This window comes from Malaclemys terrapin, chromosome 9, assembly GCF_027887155.1.
Source record: "Malaclemys terrapin pileata isolate rMalTer1 chromosome 9, rMalTer1.hap1, whole genome shotgun sequence".
Lineage (NCBI taxonomy): Eukaryota > Metazoa > Chordata > Testudines > Emydidae > Malaclemys > Malaclemys terrapin.
In genome coordinates, this window is record NC_071513.1 from 29,324,981 (window position 1) to 29,350,000 (window position 25,020).

Here is a 25,020-nt window from a genome sequence, read left to right on the forward strand (position 1 = left end):
ACTGAACTACAATTTTTGCCCGTGATCCACTTGGCCAAATTCCAACAGAATCACAGCAATTAAAGATTGTAACTCACTAATCTGTCTGTCTGCATTTGTCAATCTAAATTCCCTTTAAGTTCTTTTGGAGACACTATTACACTTCACTTCCTGTGGAGAAAAACTGTGCAGTGTTGTGAAAAACAGCTGCTGCATTTGTGGGAGGATGAAAGTGATATATGATTAAGTAGTTACAGTGGGAAGCTTTTTAAGTGACACACATCTTATCCAGGTTTTTACCTATCTTGTCAGTTTTACAGGCAAATACGCAGGAAAAAAAGTTTTAATGTTTGCCCCTCACAAGCTACTAAATAATGGTACAAATTATTTAAATGTACACATTTAAAAACATCATATTTAAAACCATATTGCTATTGATATATTTAGGAATCCTACTGTTTACTAGGAGTGCACAACTATCAAAGATTGTCCTCCTTACATTACAGAGTGGGCTAGATCCTCAGCTGGGGTAAACTGGCATAATTTCATTGAGTTCAAAACTGAGAATCTGCCCCATTGTTATTACCAACAAATAGTGACCATTTGGACTGTATTGCTCCGAGTACTTACTTGGCGTGTAGATTCATTGTCCTGTGTCCTGTAAAAAACACACACAAAAATGACAGATTAACAGCAGGTCTCTTGCTGATTTGAAAGGAATGAAAAAAACCGCCCAATCATGAGAAGAAATATGGGGCAGGCTTTTGCTCTCCACCACATTTTTAATTTAGGGATCAGAACAAAGGAGGGTTATCGTCAGTCCAACTGGCCTCTTATTTTCCCAAGCAACATCGGAGAGGCATTACAATTGCTCTAAGCACTGTCAATGCCTTAACCAGTACCTGGATGAGTTAATTCCTCAGTATTATTAAAATCTTATTATTTTCTACAGACTGGGCGAAATTCATTCCTGGAGAACCTGCACTGCTTGAACAGGAGGCAGATATGGCCCAATGAGTCCAAGAAAAGAAGTGGTGGGGAGGAGAAGAATGAGGAATTTTAGAAAAACTTGTAATTTGTTTTGAAGATAGCTGCAGCCTGAGAGGATTCAGTATCAAATTATTCTTTCAGAAGTGGTTTATAATACATATAGAAAGCAGCTTAATTTGCCTACAGATGCTGTGCGTTATGGAGCACATAACCTGTCTCTGAATCCAGAGCATGCCACTTAACATTGGCATCAGGGTAGTTTCCTTCTTTGCATCTTCAGGGAGTACAATAATGTGACTGTGTCTTAAAGCAAAATGTCAGAGCATGCAGTATATTCACTGCAGTATGCACTATGTGCTGTCTAAATTATCTTGACAAGGGAGATACATAGTTGTTTAACTGGGTAAAGTGCCTTGACCATTAGTCAAACAGTTTGAAATACTCATTGCATTCAATAAAATAGCATGGCTTCTGACATCCTGAGACACTCAAGGAGTTAAGTTATTATGCACCACACTCTATGAACTTTAGCTGTCTGCAGAATGCAGCTCAAATAAACAGCACTGCTTTCTCTAACATAGTATACATTCCTGAGATTCCTAGAACACCACAAGGAGGGGGGTCTACAATACCTTCTTCCTATCTTTTCCACATGCTGCAGTAAACAGCTGTACAGGTCATTGCTCTTGCGGTTCACTTCAGCAAGTAGCTCGCCAAAATATCTGGAGTCCAGCTGCCCATTAGCTTCTTGAAGACTGTGTACCTGGAGGGGAAAACAATGTTATCAAGGTTAACAAAAAAGACTTTGCTTTTTTTAAGGTGACAACCAGGGGAGTGTAACCCAGAGATCCAGATAGAGAGCAGTAGGACTGGGGGTCCCACCCAAAGAAGAGTTGGGCCTGTCACTTGAAAGGGGTAAACTTGGGGGACTGAAAAAAGTGTCTCAGAAGAGGCAGCTTACCCAGGGACCATGACAGAGGGAGGAGGAAGTAATCTGTCCAATTTCCCCCTAGTTGGCAAATCAGGATCCATAAAGAAGCAGACAGCAGTGAGATTTCAACTTAGGCATGCAGCCCCTTTAAGGATCTTTACTAGCATACAACAGATCCTTTTACTTCTTAGCTATCTGGCTAACAGCGTATTGCCCAGCATTCTCCCCAAGGCACTTGCCACAGGCACTCTGAAAAGGCAGCACAGACACTCTGCTTCTGGGAAGATGGGCTTGAATGGCTGTGTAAAGCTGAAGTTGGCTTTAAGCGGCTGTTTCTAGAAGAAAGTAGGGTGACCAGACGTCCCGATTTTATCGGGACTGTCCCGATATTTCCTTGTTTGTCCCGCGTCCCGACCGACATGGGGTCGGGACACTGCACAAAAAAGGAAATGCTTTGGAGCCTAGAGCCCGGAAGTGCTCGCACCCCCCCCCCAACTCCGCCCCCTCCTCCCCCGATTGGCTCCCTCCCCGAATCCCCGCCTCTTCCCCGGGCTCACCATTCCCCCTCCCTCCACAAGCGCTGGAGGGAGGCCCGGGAGACGCAGGGGAAGCGCGGGGCCGGGGTGAGTCACAGTCCGGCCTGGCCCCGAGCAGGCAGGACTCAGTCGGGCGGTAAGGAGAGGAGGGGGGCAACCCGCGGGGCCAGGCGGCGGCTGTTGTTGTCCCCCTGGGCAGCGGGACTCGGGAGCAGCCGCTGCTGCAGCTCCCACTGCCGCGGGGGAGGAAGCGGCCATGGCGGTCCGTGGCTCTGGCGCCTCCGAACCCCCCGAGCCGGGGCCTGCTGCGGGAACCCAGCAGCGCGCACGCTGGGCCCAGCCCCTGGCCAGTCGCGTCTGGGCTGCTGCCCAGCTGGTGCTATCCCGCGGCGGCGCCGGGGCGGAGGCATCGGCAGCCCAACCCCGTTCGTTCCCCTGCAGAACGGGGGGGCTGGGGCCTGCTGCCCCCACTCCGGGGCCACCGCGGGATAGCACCAGCTGGGCAGAAGCCCAGACGCGACTGGCCAGGGGCTGGGCCCAGCGTGCGCGCTGCTGGGTCCCCGCAGCAGGCCCCGGCTCGGGGGGTTCAGGGGCGCCAGAGCTGCAGCCGCGGAGCGCCATGGCCGCTTCCTCCCCTGCGGCAGTGGGAGCTGCAGCAGCAGCTGCTCCCGAGTCCCGCTGGCCGGGGGTGAGAACAGCCGCCGCCTGGCCCCGCGGGCCGCCCCCTCCTCTCCCTACCACCCAACTGAGTCCTGCCTGCAAGGGACCAGGCCGGACTGTTACTCACCCCGGCCCCGCGCTTCCCCTGAGTCTCCCGGGCCTCCCTCCAGCGCTTGCGGAGGAAGGGTTTTTTTTTTTTTTTTGACCCCCCCCGCCACGCCCCCCCCCCTCCGCTTGACCCCCCCCTTCCCCCGCGTCCCGATATTTGTCTTGGGTGATCTGGTCACCCTAGAAGAAAGAATCCCCGCAAAATACAAGGCAGCCTCTGTAATCGTGGAATTTGGAAGACACTCGGGATGGAATTCACAAGGGGGATTCAGGCTGAGCGTTACAGCAAATAACTTTTAGGTGTGCTGCTGCCAAGTGGCATTCACAACCCCAAAGACAGGCACCTAGGCTCTGGAGACAGGTGTGTTTTGTGTTGGGCTTGATCCGATCACTAGGCTCTAAGGCTGCTCTGAGCATGTCTACCAGTTTTAGGGTGACCAGATTTCACAATTTTATAGGGACAATCCTGATATTCTGGGCTTTGTCTTACATAGGCGCCTATTACCGCCCATCTTGATTTTTCACACTTGCTGTCTCGTCACCCTAACCAGTTTGCACCCCACAGGTGAAAACATCTGGGGAATGCGTATGGTGAACCCCGCTTAGAGCTGCTCAGTGGTGTCAGGACCGAGGAAACCAAGCAGATGCCCAACAGCAGAAATTTAGGGGCTTAGCAGACTTCACCCATGGAAACTTAAGCACCTACAGGGATAGGTGGCAGCTGCACAGGCATTTTGAGAATCTGAATTTTGGACTTAGATGCCTAAGTTCCCTGGGGCAATCTCCCCTTCAGGACCTCAACACACTATGTAGCCACAGGCAATTCAAGCTAAACAGCCCAGCGGAAGTAGGGGAGAGAAAAATGATTGGAAAACAATCTTTTCAGCATTCATTTGGGACAGGGGAAACCACACCAAAAAACCCCTCACTGAATGAATACAAAAAATGAAAACTGTTGATAACTTTCAGATTTTCTTAATGATTTTTGCTTCCACTGTATTGTGTATGGAAACATCTTTCAAGTATCCATAGCTACACTAACTCAAATCATGCAATCTAACACACACATGGACATTCTGGAATATATGCTTTAAGGATTATAGGCTCTGGACTCTTCATCAAGCAAATTAAATTGCAATTTAGATGGAGAATGACAGAACCAGAATCTCAAATAAGATCACTTATTCCATCACTGTGGTTTACAATACACTTGCAATCTGGAGAAAGAGGAAACTAGTGGTGCTAAAGTATCAAAGGAGTTGGAGAAGTAGAACAAAAGGAAGGATCCACCAAAGTAAGCTCTAAACAACAAACAAGTAAACAACAAAACAAGAACAAGAACGATATGCAACAGACTAGAACACTCTCTAAGGCCTGGTCTACACTGGAGGGGGGGAAAATCGATCTAAGATACGCAACTTCAGCTACGAGAATAGCGTAGCTGAAGTCAACGTATCTTAGACCGACTTCTAATCACTTCGCGTCCTCGCGGTGTGGGATCAACGGCCGCCGCTGCCCCGTCAACTCCGCTTCCGCCTCTCGCCGTGGTGGAGTTTTCGGAGTCGATGGCAGACCGATCGGGGACTGATTTATCGTGTCTACACTAGATGCGATAAATCGATCCCCAATAGATCGATCAGTACCCGCCGATCCGGCGGGTAGCGTAGATGTACCCTAAAAGCGCAAAGGAACAAGAGTTCTGACTCAGGCCATGCGGCAGTAAGAAGGAGTGGAGAGGTGTTGACCCGCACGGCCTATTATAACCTCAGCTGCGAGTACAAAGGAGACACACATGCAGCTCAATGGACACTGCTTAGAAAACATGGCAGGAATGCACACCCACGATTGGAATACTTCTAGGGACCAACCATTCGAAGAAGAACCTCCTTTTCTTTATTGCAGAATTTAGTACACATGACTACAGTCACCTAGACTGAGGCTGTTTTCCATAGACATCTTTCATTTATTCGGTGAAGCAATCAAATAGTCTTTTTGACTGCAGCAGCACTGCAAAAGCAGTCTTTATGGAATGCTGAGGTATCATTCAACTATGTCTTCCTAAGCAGAAATGGAATGTGTCTCAACCTCAGAGAGGCCAGTTTCTTTTTACATACACACAAATATTAACTTTAATGTGCTATGAAAAAACTTCTTCTCTAACTTTTCCAAAATTCTCCATAGGTTCCGATTTCACTCATTACAATTGGCATGCTCCTATTTAACTCTATATACAAAAGCACAGCACATTGAAAGGGAAATGGGAGGATCTGGAGGAGTAGGAGTGAAGGCACTAGTGGCTAGGGACAGGTAACGTCTCTCTAAAGCTGTAGAGTAACAAGCAAGGGTTAACTTTCATTACTGTCCTAAAGAACTGTGTTTCATTTCCTGTATAATTCTACATGGAAAATATATGAGTCACCAGAGTAAACTTCTGCCTTTTAAGTTTGTCTCCCTCTCCTTGCTTTATCTGTTCCACGCATCTTTGTCATGTTCCCTGCTCTTACATAATTTATATTCTTTTTTCCTACTCACCTTGAAGTTGCCTGAGCCACTTATCTGTTCTTGTTGAAGTGCTTTTGCTGACTATGCTCAAAGATTATCATCAGATGATAAAACTATTATGTAATAGATCATTAAAACTAATTTTAATAAATACAAAAAATATGTTAAAATCAGTTTAAACTGGACATTTAAAATGAAATCAGTGAAGGAGATTAAGAATGCAGGGAGTCACTCTGTCCTTACTTCCTTAAATTCAGCCCTGGAATTATAAGCATCTCAGAACAGAGAGCACTCTTACAGCTCAGAAGGTAATAAAATGTCTTGCCACACAACATGAGTCGGTCTACTTAAGAAGCCCCGGAAACCATTCAAACAAGGACTATTGCTCTTTTTTGTTTACAGTAAAATGAATTAGAATATACTGACCATGTGTGACTAAGACTGTGGTGCATTTTTAGGCTCTAAAAGTGAAATTCGAGTTAAAAATTGCTGAATGTTAGTTCTTCTTTCTTAAAACCAAGTAAGATCTCTATTGGATCACTACTAGAACTCATCTTGCCTTTTCCTTTTGTGGCTAGTTATCTCTTCTCGTTTCAGCTTTCTATTAACTAAAGCTCAAAAATCACACAAAGAAAATCTGAGAATTTAACACCTATGCTGCATCAATGAATTGATTATGTTGAATCAAGATGTATAATATTGCATTAGAACTCCCTGAGACCTGCCAGCGACGATACAGAAGCAGGAAGCCTGCCAAACGATTAGTAGGGCCATTGGATGATCAAGGTGCTAAAGGAGCACCCAAGGAAGACAAGGCCGTTGTGGAGAAGCTAAATGAATTCTTCGCATCTGTCTTCACTGCAAAGGATGCAAGGGAGATTCCCACACCATGTCATTCTTTTTGGTAACAAATCTGAGGAACTGTCCCAGATGGGGATGTCAATGGAGGAGGTTTGGGAACAGATTGATAAATCAGTAATAAGTCACTAGGACCAGATGATATTCACCGAAGAGCTATGAAGGAACTCAAATATGAAACTGCAGAACTACTAACTGTGGTATGTAATCCACCACTTAAATCAGCCCCTGTACCAGATGCCTGGAGAATAGCTAATGTAATGCTGATTTTTTAAAAAGGCTCCAGCGGTGATCCTGGCAAGTACAGATTGGTACGCCTAACTTCAATGCCTGGCAAACTGGCTGAAACTGTAGTAAAGAACAGAATTATCAGATACACAGATGAACATGATACACTGGGGGAAGAGTCAACACAGCTTTTGTAAAGGGAAATCATACCTGGCCAGTCTATTAGATTCTTTGAGGGGGCCAACAAATGTGGACAAGGATGACATAATGGATATATAGTGTACTTGGATTTTCAGAAAGCCTTTGACAAGGCTCTTAAGCAAGGTAAGCAATCATTGGATAAGAGGGAAGGTCCTCTCATGGATCAGTAACTGATTAAAAGATCGAAAACAAAGGATGGGAATAAATGGTCAGTTTTCACAGTGGAGAGAGGTAAATAGTGGGAGCCCACCAAGGATGAGTACTGGGACCAATGCTGTTCAACATATTCACAAATGATCTGGAAAAGGGGGTAAACAGTGAGGTGGCAAAGTTTGCAGATGATACAAAATTACTTGATATATTTAAATCCGAAGCTGACTGCAAGGTGTTACAAAGGGATCTCACAAAATATGGTGACTGGGCAACAAAATGGCAGACGAAAGTCAGTGCTGATAAATGCAAAGTAACGCACATTGGAAAATATAATCCCAATTATAAATACAAAATGAGGGGGTCTAAATGAGCTGATACCACTCAAGAAAGAAATCTTGGAGTTTCTCTAGATTGTGCTCTGAAAACATTGGCTCAATGTGCAACAGCAGTCTAAAAAAGGTGGCGTTTGAGGAAGACCGAGAGCCAGTATTTACACTGGGTTATACTAGTCTTTGGCCTTTACTGATTTTTCTCTTATTACTATTATATGTTGCTATGTTTTCTTTGTAACCTTTGCTCAATTATGGTTCTTATGGTAACTCTGCAAGGGCCAAATCCTGGTCATGTTAAAATCAACTGGTGCTTTGCCACTAATTTTAGTGGGATAAGGGTTTAGGCATAAATGAATAAAATGTAATGTACTTTGCCTGTTGGATGTTTAAACATGTTAATTGAGTTGCAGCTTATTACCTTTGCCAAATAGAGGTATCAGTTTTCTTGTCTGCTGTCTGGCAGAACTGGTAAACAAGGTGAGGAGAAGGTAGATACTCCCTTACTGTATGTTGCCATCTTTTGCCAAATGAGTAATGATGGGAACACACATGTTTCAGAAATTTCTGTGAAACAAAATTCTCTTTTGGTTTGCCACCTCAGTTTTAGAAGATAATTACAGCTACACTTAGCAGCTCCACAGCACTCTATGTCACCAATGTGCTGCACAAACATTAATTGACATTTAATTACTGGAGAAAAGTACATTGTCATATTTTTAATCATTCTGGTAGCATGTTGAGGAATATTAATAACGAGTAGGGGCACCATAAAATGTCTAGTCCACGATTCATGCCTAGACACCTGCATTTCTTTGTCTAATTGTTACAGCCAAAGTTTTGAACAGTAAGTTAAATTGTAATGGTGAAGGGAGACAGCCACTGCATTTACTTAGTGGGTAGGATGAAGAAACACAACTTCAGCTTTATTATGGGTGTATAAGTGTAGTTTGCTATATGAGCAAAATCCAGAACCAAATCCACTTATATATATATATATAAAAGCAAGTAGTAAATAATTCCAACCTACTCTCTGTTTAAAAACAGTGGTGGTTCATTTTGATTTTTACCAAATTTAGAAGATCTGTTGTCTAATCTTTCAGGCTTACCTATTTGAAAAAAAGGCCTCTCTTTGTTCTATGAAGAAAAAGGTATGAGGGGGGGGGAGAAGAGAGAGAGAGAGAGCGTGTGAACATGGGACCACAGACAGAACCTTAAAACCTGCAGCAATAGAAAAAACGTTAAGAAACTGTTCAACCATAGCACTCAGGGCCGGCTCCAGGCACCGGTGAAGGAAGCAGGTGCCTGGGGCGGCCAACAGAAAGGGGCAGCACTCTGTCTGTTATTGGGGTGGCACGTGCAGGTCTTCGGCGGCAATTCGGTGGCGGGTCCTTCACTCCCAGGGCCGGCTCTAGGCACCAGCAAAACAAGCTGGTGCTTGGGGCAGCACATTTTTAGGGGCGGCATGGCCAGCGCCAGAATGCCGCCACAAAAAATGTGCCCCGGCCGCCCTAGCTCACCTCCACTGCTGCTGCCACGGCACGCGAAACAGCTGATTCGCGCGCCGCTTCTCCCCCTCCCTCCCAGGCTCTCAAGTCTGGGAGGGAGGGAGAGATCCCGAGCAGCCGTTTTGCGCGCCGCTGCTCCCCCTCCCTCCCAGGCCTGGGAGCAAGGGGGAGAAGCGGCGCCCGTGCCGCGGCCACTCGGAGTCTCTCCCTCCCTCCCAGGCTCTCAAACCTGGGAGGGAGGGGGAGATCCCAAGCGGCCGCGGCGCGCGAAACAGCTGTTTCGCGTGCCGCTGCTCCCCCTCCCTCCCAGACTTGAGAGCCTGGGAGGGAGGGGGAGAAGTGGCGCCCGCGCCGCGGCCACTCGGAGTCTCCCCCTCCATCCCTCCCTCCCTCCCATGCTCTCAAACCTGGGACGGGGGGGGGAGACTCCGAGCGGCCGCGGCGCGGGCGCTGCTTCTCCCCCTCCCTCCCTCCTAGGCTTGAGAGCCTAGGGGGAGGAGGAAGGGCTGGGGATTTGGGGAAGGGGCGGAGTTGAGGCGGGGCCGGGGGTGGGGTAATTAAAGAATGGGGGAGGAGGAGGAGCAAAATTGTTTTTGCTTTGGGCGGCAAAAATCCTAGAACCGGCCCTGTTCACTCCCTCTCTTCCTTTTCGGCGGCAGCAAAATTGGGGGGGGGGGGGTTCTTTGCTGCTTGGGGCGGCAAAAAAGCTGGAGCCGGCCCTGATAGCACTATGTTTTATTCTTGTTTAAGAATTATAGAGATATTAAGCAAAGTATCTTGAAAGCACAGAGTCCAGTCCTGTAAGATGAATGGAAGTTCAGGGCCCAATCCTATAGCTCTTACTCAACTGAGTACTGACAATGTCCTCAGTGGAATTACTAATATGAATAGCTCAGTGGTTTGAGCGTTTGCCTACCAAACCCAGGGTTGTGAGTTCAATCCTTGATGGGGCCACTTAGGGATCTGGGGCAAAAAAAAATCAGTACATGGTCCTGCTAGTGAAGGCAGGGGGCTGGACTCAATGACCTTTCAGGGTCCCTTCCAGTTCTATGAGATAGGTATATCTCTATGTATTATTAAAATCTTGCAGGCAGCCTAAAATAACCTCTGTTATTTCTCAAAAAATGAAATGTGATACACAATGCTAGAATAATTGTAGAGGAAGTCCTAGAATTTATTAATTCCTTAATTACGTTGGAAGAGCATGTTTAACATATTAATGTTTATTACGTGGTAATTTTTGCTACTAAATAAACAATTCAGTATAGTTCCACATTAATTTAACAATTTATTGGTAAGTGCAGACAGAAAGTAATCCTGACAGGGCACTATAAATATGGCTCCTTTGTGGAGGACTTCTGACTGTTTCAGAAGTTGAGGATGAATTAATTTCTTGTTTATTCGTTTAGGCAAAATATTGATTTTAGAGGTATGACTGCATGACTGGTTAAAGCCCCAAAAGGATAAACAGTGACTAAACCAACAAGTCAAACTTTGAGACACCTAAGTTGCAATAGAAGAATGAACAGTTAATAGATGAAAGATCTGATTTATAAACTAGAAAGATAAGTAGTAGTACACAGTACTTAATAAAGACATTTGTTTGGGAGTAATGTGATTTAAGGTGTGAAATATATTTCATGAACAAAAGAACTTTCTTAGAACCCATGTTCAAAAATTAAATGGTTGAAAGTCTAGAAATTTAGTTAAGGTTCCACAGCTATTTAAGTCTGCCCCTCTTATACTTCATGGAACATACATATATTGTAGAGTTTTGTGAAGAAGGAAAGGGAGGGCACCTGACATATGTTGAGAGGCTTTTCCAAATGGTATGGGAAAAGGTATGAAGTTGGCAGAGCAAGGGGACAAACAACAGTCATAAGGGAAGCCCAATGAGGAAGCAGGAAGCGATGTAGGAGAAAATGAGGACAGAGAAATAGAATAGATTTATGAAGGGCTTTGAAATGAAGCAGGAGAAAGGATACACTAGTGCAAAATTTCAAGAGGGGGTAGGAAAAAAAAAAAAGATATGGTCAAAGACACAGGGAAGGGTAAGTAAGCATAATAGAGGGTCTTCCTTTGCACTTTCCCAGTCATAATCACACTGGTAACGGTGGATGGGACTAATATAGAAATGTTGTTAATTTCAAGGAAAATATTGTCACAGAGAAATCTGTGCTGGAATGATTAGCTTGACAATATACATTAACAATATATATTCATTTGGCACTACTCCAGTTAACAGCCCAAACCCTTCATAGGTGAAACTGAGTGATGCTCAGACTAGCTACAGTTAAACAAATTAACCATTTGGTTGTCTAAGATCAGTGTATGGCATACTGATGGATGAACATGGGTGTTAGTCAAAAAGCTAAGTGAATGTTAGGAACCACTAGGAAAGGGATAGATAATAAAACAGAAAATATCGTAATACCAATTTATAAACTGGTCATGCACACCTTGAATACTGCGTGTATTTCTGGTCACCTCATCTCAAAAAAGATATATTAGAATTGGAAAAATTACAGAGAAGGGCAACAAACATGATTGGGGAATGAAACAGCTTCCATATGAGGAGAGACTAACAAAGTCGGACTGTTCAAGCTTAGAATAGAGACGACTAAGGGAGGATATGATAGAGGCCTATGAACTCATGAATGGTATGGAGAAAGTGAATAGGGAAGTGTTATTTACCTCTTCACATAATACAAAAACTAAAGGTCACCCAATGAAATTAACAGGCAGCATGTTTGTTTTAAACATAAGGAAGTTTTTCACACAATGCACAGTCAACCTGTGGAATCATTGCCAGGTGATGTTGACAAAGACCAGACGTATTACTGGGTTAAAAAAAAAAAAATTAGATACGTTCATGGAGCACAGATCCATCAATAGCAATTAGCCAAGATGGTCAGGGATGCAACCTCATGCTTCAGATGTCCCTAAACGTCCAACTGCTGGCAGCTGAGATTGGCCCTGTTCTGTTCATTCCTCCTGAAGCATCTGACACGGGCCACTGTCAGAGACAGATACTGGGGTAGATAGACCATTGGTCTGACCCAGCATGGCTATTCTGAACAGCATGTAGAAGGTATTGTATATATTGACCATAGTTGTTAAAGAAAAATGAGTCTCTTTATTGGTTTCTCTGTAGGAGAGGATGATCAAGTGCATACAGTCTCACTGATGAGGAAAAACTATGATCAATTCCTACCAGATGTTCAGAACCAAGTCAATCTACCTACCTTACTCCTGAATATAAGGAAGGATTCACCTATTGAGGGGGGATACATTTTCTAATCTTTTCCATTTTAGGCATAATACTATACTCAAGGGCAAAATTTTCAGCTGCTTCATAATGATTGTGTTCCTCCTGTAACTGCCTATTGGCATATGCCAACATGGGGTTTTGCAAGTGCAATGGGCATACACAATTTTTCGGAGGCATTCACTCCACGCACAATTGAAAAATTAGCCTCCAAATGCCACAATCTGTATATTGAGAGGAAAGTATCTATTTAAAATTCTCATTTCCATCTGCAGGTGACATGATTATAAAGCATGATTATTGAAAACTGCTCTACTGCTCAGATTCCAACCAAAAAATGCCTTCCGTTTGGGCCCCTAGAAATTACACGGTTCCTGAAACAATTTTACAGCAGGACCCTTCCTAGGTCAGAACATTGCCAGTTCAAACACTTAAACAAACATTTCACATACTGTGCTGACAGTACAAGAAAATGGAAAAGCTGAGATTTGCAGCTACACATTTACATTTTGGCTCTTAATTTAACTTATTCTAAGCATTTTCAAAAAGGATGTATAGAACATAATCACCACACTATATAATTTAAACTAAGCTCCCATGGACCTTTAGTTTAATTTCTTGGTAAAATGCTGTGCACTATATACAATATTAATATGCTGTGAAAAGTAAACTATTAAACAGGAATTTTTCTTACTGGTTCTTCTTCACAGCCTCGGATTGTTACCCTCTGCACTGTGTTCGTTCCTCTTCCACCATCACTCACAGAGATTGAGCTTATTTCGCAGGGACTGCAACTTCGTGTTTCTCGGCACTGGTGGATGATTTGGGGCTGTTCAGATTGCTGGCATACCTGGCTAACCTGGGATTGGTTGGACTGGTGGGAAAACTGGTATTGTTTCTCCTTTAAAAAAAAAAAAATACATAGGGGATTCAACATTATTGTAGAACCAGAGAACATTACTCTCTCTCCAGTACAAAGCCTCTGTATAAATGAATAAAATTAATTCTTGCATGGGAAAACTCAAATGGTAGTTTATGTTGATCAGCTAGGCAAATATTTTAATTATATTATTGAAAATGCCACAAATACATGCTTGACATTTAGCATATTACAACATTAATGCAGTATTTGAACAGTGTTGTAGCTGTGTTGGCCCCAGGATATTAGAGAGACAAGGAGGCAGTGTTGCCAACTCTCATGATTTTGTCACAAGTCTCATGATGATTATTGCTTTCCTTTAAGACCCAGCTCCTAGAGTCAAGTGGATATGTAATGATTTCAGCCTTCATTCTTAAAAGAAAAAGGAAATTTCTAGCCCTCGTGGCTGTAGAGTAAGCTTCAAAATGTGACCCCCTGTGCACCTTAAAGGTTCAAAAAGCAGAAGGCAAATACAAAGAGCACCACATCTATTATTTTTACATACCCATGATTTTTGGTGAGCCTGAGTCATGATTTTTGAACATTTGGGGTTGGCAAATACTGCAAGATGGGTGAGGTAATATATTTTATTGGGCCAACTTCTGTTGGTGAGAGAGATAAGCTTTCGAGGTTACACAAAGCTCTTCTTCAGGTCTGGGAAACACACTCAGAATATCACTGCTAAATACAAGGTGGAACAGCAAAAAGAACCGGAGTACTTGTGGCACCTTAGAGACTAACATTTATTAGAGCATAAGCTTTCGTGGGCTACAGCCCACTTCTTCGGATGCATAGTGGGCTGTAGCCCACAAAAGCTTATGCTCTAATAAATTTGTTAGTCTCTAAGGTGCCACAAGTACTCCTGGTTTTTTTGCGGATACAGACTAACACAGCTGCTATTCTGAAAGGTGGAACAAATTATTTAGCATAAGTAGTTAACACATTTTTCAAGGGACCATTCAAGGTTAATAGGCCACTTCACCTTGAATGGTTCCTTGAAATATGTGTTAACTACTTATATTAAATAATCTGTTCCACCTTGTATTTAGCAGTGACACTCTGAAATCTGGTCTACACTACAGAGTTAGGTTGACACAGAGCAGCTTACGTCAACCTAACTATGGAAGTGTCTACACTTAGGCTATATCTACACTAGCCATTGAACGACAAAACTTTTGTCTTTCAGAGGTGTTTAAAAAAAAAAAAAAACACAACTGAAAGACAAAAAAGTTTTGCCATGACAAGTGCCAGTGTGAACAGCGCGCTGTCGGCAGGAGAGCTCTCCTTCTGACAATGCAAATGCCACTCGTTGGGGGTGAACTTTTTTGGTTGGCAGGAGAGCCAACAGCAGCCACACTGCATGTAGCGATACAGCCATGTCGCTAAAAGCTGTGTAGTGTAGACATAGCCTTAAATTTTGCTCCCGCCAACGTAACTGCCCTGCTACACCGACTTACTAACTCCACCTCCATGAGTGGCGTAGAGTCAAGGTTGATGCAGTTAGGTCAATGCAGTGTCAGTGTAGACTCTGTGTTGCTCACATTGACTGTTACTGGCTTTCAGGAGCTGTCCCACAATGCCCCACACTGACAGTATAATCGATAAAAGTGTTCCTGTTTCGGACGCAGACCACCGACACAAGGAGCCAAGTGCAGATATGCACAAGCAATGTAATTACTGCAGCAACTATGCCTACGTAAGTTAGGTCGACTTAATTTTGTAGTCAAGTATCAGAGGGGTAGCCGTGGTAGTCTGGATCTGTAAAAAGCAACAGAGTCCTGTGGCACCTTTAAGACTAACAGATGTATTGGAGCATAAGCTTTCGTGGGTGAATGCCCACTTTGTCGGATGCATGAATCATGCATCCAACGAAGTGGGCATTCACCCACGAAAGCTTATGCTCCAATACATCTGTTAGTCTTAAAGGTGCCACAGGACTCTCTGTTGCTTAATTTTGTAGTGTACACTTGGCCTCAGTTTCCCAGACCTGAAAAAGAGCTCTGTGTAAGCTTGAAAGCTTCTCTCTCACCAGCAAAAGTTGGTCCAATAAAAGATATTACCTCACCTACCTTGTCTCTCTAATGTTTGAACACTCAAACACAAACTCCTCAGAATCTTAAGAGTTGAAAATCAAGGGGCTGTGTGATTTGTAATAAATTTTTATATTTTACATATGAGATAAATATTTCAATAAAGTTAGCATTCTTAACATATCCATTCATGAAATGGTACTTCCACTTGTTTTTTATATTGATATTTAGATTCTATTACTATTCTAACATATGTTCCTTTGACCTATCCGGTTATAGTAAGAAACACAGAAGTTAGGAAAAGAGATCAAGTTTGAAAGACTTCTATTTTTTGGCTTTTTCACTGTAGCATAGTTAGTAAGAAAAGTATTTGGAACTGAATTTAATCTGGAGATGGATCAGTAAATTTGCTTCATGAATTTTCAAGTTTTTGATTTTCACAGTGAACAATGCATAGTGACATCTGCAACATTTTTCACATACACCTCTACCTGATATAAAGCCGCCCTCGGGACCCAAAAAAATCTTACCGCGTTATAGGTGAAACCGCATTATATCGAACTTGCTTTGATCCGAAGGCGTGCACAGCCCCGCTCCCCCGGAGCACTGCTTTATCGCGTTATATCTGAATTCGTGTTATATTGGTTCACGTTATATCGGGGTAGAGGTGTATTATGCAGACTACATGATGCCACATCATTTATGTTTTTATAATGCAGGAAAAATGCAACTTTTTTTAATTTAGCAAGCAGATGAGAGTGACAAGGAAATTGTAAGTAATCTAGAAGCTAGTTTAGGCCACGACTCAACAAAGCACTACAGCATACACTTAAGTCCCACTGAAGTCAATATACTTCAGTGCTTTGCTGATTTGGGGTCTTATACCTGCAAGTCTAATTTAAATAAATAAGTAATTAAATATTTCCACATATAATGCATTTTAAAAATCACCAGCCCTAGATTCTATGGTTTGTTGTTGTTTCTTAGTACTTTAAATGGAACATTTGAGTTTGTGAAGTTTTTTTGTAAAATGTATTTTTTTTTTAATGTCCAGTTTTTGTTTTCCTGCTTTTTTCTAGTTTTCCTCTTAAACCATCACTTAAAAAAGAAAAAAAAAAAAAGTCCAAGCATTCCGTCCCCGTATTCCACTCAAAACTTCTCCAACTTTGGAAAAGTTATGCAGGGAGAAGAGACCCTTTATACATACGGTAGTTCTACCGCATTCAGTGGCAAAAAAAAGGAGGAAGAAAACAAAAATCCAAAATTTCACAATTTTTTTTCCTGTTTTTGAACAAGACAAACATTTCATGTTTAAATTGCTATCTTGTTTCAAAGTTTTCTGAGGAAAAATTAAATTAAATCTAATGAAAAATACGTTTTTGATCAAATCCCATTTTTTGGTGGCGAATTTTTTCCACCAGCTTCACCACAATGTAATTGGCCAGAAAAAGAGTAAGATTCCAAACAATACCTTTCCTTATAGTCTTGTTTTTCTAAAATTCATGCAATTTGGAATTATTTCTAGAAGTCAGTGGGACTATCCCCATGCAAATGTAGTTACCAATAAGAGTAAAGGTTCCACAATCAGGCTCAAAATTATAGTACTAGCAAATAAAGAGCACAGCAACTCTCAGCTTCAATTTAAAAGGAAGTTTGGGGGGAAAGTTTAACTAACAGGCTGCACACTTTGTAGTTTCTGGAAGGCCAAGCTCACTGCAAATCCCAGGGGCTCCTTGCGTTGTTCCCTCCCCTCCATAAGCTCCCCATGTGCTACCCCATCATCTCCCTCTATTTCATGGACTCCCTGCAATTCCCCTCAATGTCCTTCCTGCCATGGGTTCTGTGTGCTCACTCAGTTCTTTCCTCCTCCAATACCAGGGACCCCATTCTCTCCTCCATGTCAGTTGCTGTGTGCCTCTTTCCCCCACCCCTCATTCGCTCCTTGGCAGGGACTCTGTTTAGCCCTCATTCCCATTTCCTTCCCCCATGCCAGGAGTTCTGTGTGCCCCCCACTCCCTCCATTCCAAGGTCCCTCATTCTCCCCTTTCCATGACAAGAGCTCCCTGTGAGCAAACATTCCCCCAACCATCTGGGAGATAGGTCATTCACTGGGTCAACATCTTAACTCTACTGGGGTTTTGTATTAATGGAAGGCATTAATGGGTGCCATCAACCAGTTGTTTGATCTATAGACAACTGCAGAGGTGCTTGAAACTGTTGATCTGCTAAACAGAAGATAGGGGTTCCATATGTACCCCATTTCTCCCCTTTGATTTCCCCCCAAAATAACAGGGTTCTGGCCACAACATTCCCTGAAATTTTGGAACTGATCAGAAGTGACATTCAAAAGTTATCATATTATATACAGACAGACATAGAAATGCCATCAAGTTGAGTGTAGGCCATCGAGAGCTTGGCCAATAGATGTTCCAAATCCTACTCACCTTACTCCTAAAAGAAATTCCATTGATTTTAAGTAAGGATTTGGCCCTTACGTGTACTAAAACAATTCTATCAGATTTGCTTTAATTTCCAAGAGAAGCAAAAACTTGAGACAGTAGTAGAAAAGTGTTTGTTTTCTTGTACAACAGATTAATATAAATGATATAAGAAATTATTCACCTGTTCAGGATTTAGCAACTCATATTTTCTTATTGTCTTTTCATAGATAACATTATTCCCTGGGCAGTAACTTCCTCCTCTCAGAAACGGAGACAATGGCTCCTGTAACTGTAAAACATTTAAAGAAAAGTGTTAATATACAATTTTGTGGATATCCCACTCCTATTTAGAATTAGGACTATTTTGAATAAAAAGTGTTGGGTTTTTTTTTTTTTCAAATGGAAGGACAAGAGCAACATATTTAGGCATGATACAGTACTGTGTACACTGAAGTAGTAGCTGAGACACTAAAAGGTCATGTTAATTTTACATGGGGAACAAATATTTAATAATGAGCTCTGCAATATAAGAGAGAAAGGCATAACACAATCAAATGGCTGGAAGCTGAAGCTAAAAAAATTTATACTGGAGGAAATAAGGCATAAATTTTAACAGTGAGAGTAATTAACCATTAGAAGAGTTTACCAAGGGTCCTGGTGGATCCTCCAGCACTGACAATTTTTAAATCAAGATTGAATATTTTCCTAGAAGATCTGCTCTAAGAATTATTTGGGGGAAGTTCTATGGCCTGTGTTATACAGGAGGTCTGACTAGATGATCACAATGGTCTCTTCTGGCCTTGGAATCTATTATTTGAGCTCCATAAGGAAGTAAGTTGAATCAGTGGGGCTTAGCTTGTTTCCACTAAAGTCAACAAAAGACTCACTGACTTCTGTGAGCCTTGGATCAAGCCCTTAGAGAGTATACAAGATTGGGCTCATTATTATTATCATTGATAAACTGTGCAAAGACAGGCAGATTATAAAGTGCTAAATCAACTCTGTAGGAGAGAAACTGACCTAAAACACATGTGTTAAGAAGACGACAACTGTTCAGAATAGACCAGAGCAGAGCACAGATATATAAGTAAGAGGAAGGAAACAAAATACAGCATGGTGACATATTGCCTTAGCAGAAGGAAGTCTGATTTTGGTTCCTTTGGATGGTCTCTTGAGATGCGAGCAGTAATCCTCAGGGCAGCTTGGAGGGGGAGAGCAAAAAGCATAACTCAGATGGATCCAAGTATTGACTGGTCACTGGGTTTATCTATGTAAACACCCACTTCATGGCAAGCTGGGCTGTAAATCTACCTCACACTAGCCTGGTGCGCACTAGCTGTCCATGCTCCACAGCGTGCTCTGATCTACCCCCTACAAGTAGATCAGCACTCCCTTTGGAACTTTTAGTGCTTGACGGAACGGTCCATATGACCAGCTAGTGTGTGGCAGGCTAATGCACAGCAGATTTACCCCCCAGCATACCGTGAACTTTGTATAGGATATGTCTACACTGCAGTGTAAACCCAGGGTTAGCAGTCTCTGGGTTTGTTAATCTAGAACATCTACACTTATTTGTAAACTCCAGGTTAGGAATTGTTGAACACGTGACCCCAAACCGGGGCTCCAACATCTACACTGCATTATGCAGGCCTGAGTTCAACCACCCATATCCCAGACTTCCTAGCACCCTCCCAAAATGGCCACTCTAACCCTTTGTTTGTGGTGCAGTGTGGGAAAATTTGGCTATCCACAAAACCTGACTATCCAGAGAACAAAGAAAGTTTGCCTGTGGGATTGTGGGATACTTTTGGTGGTTTCCCAGGGCACTAGTCCAAAAGGACATGAACTCTGGGTCCAAATTTGACTCAGGCTCAGACTCTCCACCCCTGTGGTAGGATCCTGGGAGCCTGGGTTAGTGCAATGCGTGTGTAGGTGGAAGGGGGATTAGGTTTGAGCCTGAGTTCAAACCCTGGGCTTACATTGCAGTGACTAAACTTGAGCACCCAACAAAAGGGCACGGTTGAAAATCTGGACCTATGCAACTTGCCCAAAGTCATAACAAAATTCTGTGCCAATGCTATTAATAGAACACAGATCTCCAATCCTAATCCAGTGCTTTACCGAGATCTTCCTTCCTTTTCCGAGCTAATAAAAAAATATGTTGAGGGCTAGCAACAGTACTGTGTCCAGCATATTTTAAAGAACTGGTTGTGGGATGTAAAGAAGTAGCATTTCTATGGCTGTGGCAGCCACTCTTGAGAGCCAGCCACAGACATTCTTTATCCTAAACACAACTCTTCCACATATTTGGGTTAAGCAGTACTTTAGGGTGGTCTTTAAATGATGAAAATGGCTACCCACGTTGTGCTCATGCTAAAACATCTAGGTCCTATTGCCACAATAGTGCACATCTGCTTTCACCCCCAATCACCAGTGCTAGGTTTCATGCAGGTAATTAGGTTTTTTAACATTATTGAGCATTGTGCACTTTTCCCCATGTTATACAGAAGATTTGGGGGCAGGGACCTACATCTGCTGGGCAAAATTAGAATGCTCAGTGCTAGCATTTTCTTTTTTTCAGTTCTTTCATTTTTACATAACACACCAATGGAGTTAGCCTCTGTGCCTTGTCTGCAAAATGCAGGTAAGAATCAAAGCTTATGCAGACTTAATCGGACAAAGTTTCAGCTAGTTTAGATCAGTATAACTCCACTGAACTCAACAGAGCTACACCAATTTATACTAGCTGAAGATATGACCCATAAAGTACTCTCATCTCTACAAATGAAAAGCACTGTAAATACATTATTTATTGTTTTCTTTTCTCAGTCCCTCCCTTCTGAGATGAGAAGCAAAGAAAATCTGTCTTTTATTTAAATAGTGAAATGATTGGAACATAAGAATTGCCAGATCAGACCACTAGACCAGTGGTCTCCAAACTTTTTTGGATCGCGCACCCCTATCAGTAAAAAAATTTTGAGCACGCACCACCTGCCACGCCGGCTCTACCATTTTTGCCAAAGCAAAAAAAAAAAAAAAATGCTCTTCCTGCCACGCACCCCCAAGGATCTTCTTGCGCACCCCACTTTGGAGACCACTGCACTAGACTACCTACTCCAGTATCCCATACCTGACAGCACCAAGTGCTCCAGAGCATAGTGCAATGACAACTGTGAAATAAGATGTTCCCAGGAGAAGTTTCTCCTTTTAAATTCGATCATTTTCATTCTCTAAATTCTATAATTAAAAAAAAATTCCTACCAACTGTGTTTGTTTTCATTTGGCAAGTATTTGTTTCCACTTCTTCTTCTAGAGTAGAACCCACATAAATTGACAACTTAAATTCCAGGTGTGCACTAGCAACATTTACAACATCAAGGACAGAGCTACAGCCCAAATCTACATTCCTCAAGTAGAGAGACAAGGTGGGTGAGGTAATAGATTTTATTGGACCAATTTCCGTTGTTGAGAGAGAGAGAGAGAGAGGCTTTCGAGCTACACAGAGTTCCAAACCGGAAGAAGACCTCTGTGTAAGCTCAAAAGCTTGTCTCTCTCACCATCAGAAGCTGATCCAATAAAACATATTATCTCATGCATCTTGTGTCTCTAATATCATGATACAAACATGGCTACGACACCATATTTCTCAAGTAAGCAGAATTCCCACTGAGGTCAGTTTGAGGATTGGGTCTTTTGTTAGTTAACTGTTATAGAGCAGCAGGAATAACTCACAGGTCATGGTCACTTCCTCCCCTAACAACTTAGCAATGCCAGGAAGATCTTTGTTGCTGTTATCAAAAGTTTAAATCGAAGGGGCATCATCACTAGATAAGAGCAATTCCAAAGTAGGTCAGATATCTAGTTTGGAACTCCCACATCTGTGTTGCACTGTAATAAACAGCCTGCAGCAGTTTTTCAATCCTCCTCCTAAAGAGTGAATCATAACACCAGGAAAAAGAAATCAAAGTAGAAAAGACTCTACTCTAGCTAAGCATCAATTATAGTAATTAGAGAATGTCAAAGTTATGAGTACTGCTGAAGACTTGTCATAGTCTTGATCACATTTTCTCCCCTTTGCATAATTAGGGCCTGATCCTGCAAACTTTCATCATACAAGTAATCCTATTGAAGTCAAAAGGACTCCTTATATGAGTACACAACATTCAAAAGATGATACACATCTTATAAAGCATAACCATGTTTCCAAATTATCCTACTTTTTAAAGGATATGGACTATAAACTGAAACACCTACAAATTAACATGTGATTGATTTCTTCACACAAATTTCCCTTCCCAAAGAATGCACACTTTATAGATATATAGTTTTGTTTCTCAGTCTTTGGCTCAAGGTAATTACTTAGGTTGAGACTGCCTCTCTGAGGCAGGGAGCTTCTTTTTTGTTGTGTGTTTGCATAGAGCGCTGCGCAAGAAGTTCTGGGCCACTCCTAGGAACTGTGGTAATACAAATAAACAATCGGGAAAAGTTTTGGGGTTTTTTTATACAGAGGTACATACTGTAGTGTGGTGCATTGAAAAAATGTATCCTTTTAAGAAACTGGATTATATTTAAAGTAAATAATCTGTTAAAGAGCCTTCAAACCTGCCTAAACTAAATCCACTGCTTCAGGGCTTTGGAATACATCACTCACGCTATTAAGCTCTCTCGCTTGTAACCAGACAGGCCAAACACGCAAAAAAAACGCAGAAATCGGGCTTGTTTTTGGCTTAATTGGCTTGTGAGTTGCTTGTTAGCTAGTTTTTGGCTTGTAGCTTGTTTGGCTTGTAGCTTTTTTTTTTTTTTTTTTTTAAATCGGCTCCTGGCATGCAGGGGCAATGGGGGGCAGGGGGTGCCAAGCACGGGTAAGGTGAGAGGGGGGGGAAGAGAATATGGGGTGCACAGCAGGTCCACCACAGTCCCAGACTGCACGCAGGGGGGATCTAGTCACATAAAGTGTTGGGGTTCTTAGGGATTGGCTTGTTTTGGCCTTGTTTTGAAATGGGATTAGCTTAATTTTTTACTTATTGTGAAAGTCGGGGTGCTTATTTACCACGTGAAAGTTGGCAACTGTGCTTGTAACTTGTAAAACTATTTTACGCTAATAAAAAGTACTGAAGTATTCTCATAGGTATAAAGACCAGAAGACTATTAAGGTAGAATACATCTCTCATCTTCTAAGATTTAAGGAAAGATTCAAAACGCTACGTATAATAATATATTTAGAGCTCAGCGGGATGTTTTACGTTCACAAGTGCCAGGGGCAGGGCCGGCTCCAGGCACCAGCAGAGCAAGCTGGTGCTTGGGGCAGCAGATTCCAAGGGGCGGCATTCCAGGCGCCCTTTTTTTTCCTTTTTCTTTTTGGTGTGCCACTCAGGCCACCCTGTAGGGGGCGGAGGCCCAGAGGAGGGGAGCACCCTGCAGCAAACTCGGCAGAGCAGCCCGCATCCTTCCCTCCCAGCCGACCGGAGCGGCGCGGAGCCCTCCTCCCAGCCCAGCTCCCTGCATCCTGCCCGAGGGGAGGTGTTGAAGTGCCCAGACGGAGCCACCAGCCAGCTCCAGGAGATGCGGGAGCCCAGCACCGTGGTGGGAGGATGCGCTGAGCCGCCCCCAGAGGTGGGGGCGCTGCTCCCGCTTGGCCAGGTCAGTTCGCGCAGGTCCGCCCCCAACGTGGCCCTGGGGAGGGGTCACCAGCAGGCAGCCCCCTGCAGGGCGCAGAGCAGGCCCCAGCATCCCGGCGCGCCAGCCGCTGGGGGGCGCGGGTTGCTCTGCCACGCCCTGACTTCGTGAAAGTCCCACTCGCAGATGGCGCAGGGAAACTTTCCTGGGACTTCGGGGCAGCGTGGATGGGGTGGCTCCGGCTGCGCCCGGTGGAGTCCGCAGGGGATAGGACGCCCACAGATGTGGCCCTGGCACCTGGCGCTGGCCTGGGCCTCGAGGGACTTGCTGCAGGCAGGGCGGGGGCAATTGGGAAATAAACAAACTTGGGACCCGCTCCCGGCAGCAGTTTTAAGCGCCCCCCATCCTTGATGGGGAGAGCGGCTTTGAAAAGCAGGGGACGGGCTGGCACCTGCTCCTCAAACTACCAGGCTGGGGTGGGGGTGTCTAGGTGCTCAGAACCCCAGCCTGAAGTTACTGAGAGTTTTGTTTGAGAAACTACTAGACTTTGGCCCCAAATTTCCCCCTTCCCTGACACCCCCTCCCCCCCACTCCAGTAGAAATGGTTCATTGATTAGTCCATCGGGTGACCCAGTGGTTTGGTGCTGTTTGATTTCTGTTCTCACTGTGGTTGCATTTTAGCAATGCAGCTTCTTGCATATGTGCATCTTTCCCCCCCCCAGGGAGAACAGTGTAAGGATTTTTAGCAGGCAAATGTAGTTCACATTGCTCTGCAGCTGGGAGATTTGTGGGCTTGAGAATCCCTAAATCCTCATTGACATGAAAGACCATAACAACTCTGAATGAGCTGCTACAGTCTAGCTGGTCAAAACAAAACAAAAAAACATTGAAAAGTGAAAACTTTTCAAGGGGGGGCGGCCAAAATTTTTTTGCTTGGGACGGCAAAAAACCTAGATCCGGCCCTGGCCAGGGGGCAATTGAATTCCTTTCTTGCAAGAGATAGAGGTCGGCATGGAGAACATCCCATTATTGGACAAATTTCAGTGACAAGATTGGGCCTTGGACTTACACCAATGCAACCAAGCAGGTTTGGGCCCCATACTATTAAACTTAGGAGGACAAATTTAAACATGAACTGGCAAGCAGAAAAGATTGTGGTTTTGCCCTCTAAGGTTTCTTTAATATGTGTTAAGGTGACTTCATGAGTTTTTGTTTTGTTTCGATCCGCCCCCCGACCCCATTATAATTATTTAATTGAACTACTTAGCCAAGGAAATTTGTTGCAATGAGATTTACGTCTGGTCTAACAGTCTGTAAAAAAAAAAAAAAAAATCACTAAATAAACAGACAGCTAAATGTCACAGTGTCAAACAGGAAAGAGTAAATCAAAGGATGGATACAGCAAACAAATACTAAGAACAACATATTAATAAAGTAGCTGCTTTCATCTGTGACAAGGCAATACAGTCAAATAGATCATAAAAGACATTATCCATTTCCAAATTTTCTTACTCTGTAATGTAATCAAAGTATACATAAGAATAATCATAATGGAAAACACTGACTCACTGATAGAGTAAATGCTATAGTAGAAATGTTTGATTTATACACCCACACACCCATTCATTATCTTTTATGTCCTTAATGAACATAACAAAAAATTACTTCTGGATAGATTCTGTAAGTATCACACAAGAGAATCCTCTTGGCCAATCAGCAGTAGCAAACAATATACTATTTCTATATCACTTCTTATCTGAGAA

The 25,020-nt window shown here is 43.2% G+C and overlaps 1 protein-coding gene across 1 annotated transcript in view; it reads right to left on the reverse strand.

The window, feature by feature from the left end:
- The window catches only part of POF1B (POF1B actin binding protein), a 43,365-nt gene that overhangs the window by 12,849 nt on the left and 5,496 nt on the right, over window positions 1-25,020 (reverse strand). The window contains exons 2-5 of the mRNA XM_054040405.1: window positions 17,823-17,930; window positions 12,946-13,152; window positions 1,602-1,732; window positions 610-637 (exon numbers count right to left, since the gene is read on the reverse strand). Of these exons, the coding sequence (XP_053896380.1) occupies window positions 610-637; window positions 1,602-1,732; window positions 12,946-13,152; window positions 17,823-17,930 (474 nt within the window). The remainder of the gene's footprint in view (window positions 1-609; window positions 638-1,601; window positions 1,733-12,945; window positions 13,153-17,822; window positions 17,931-25,020) is intronic.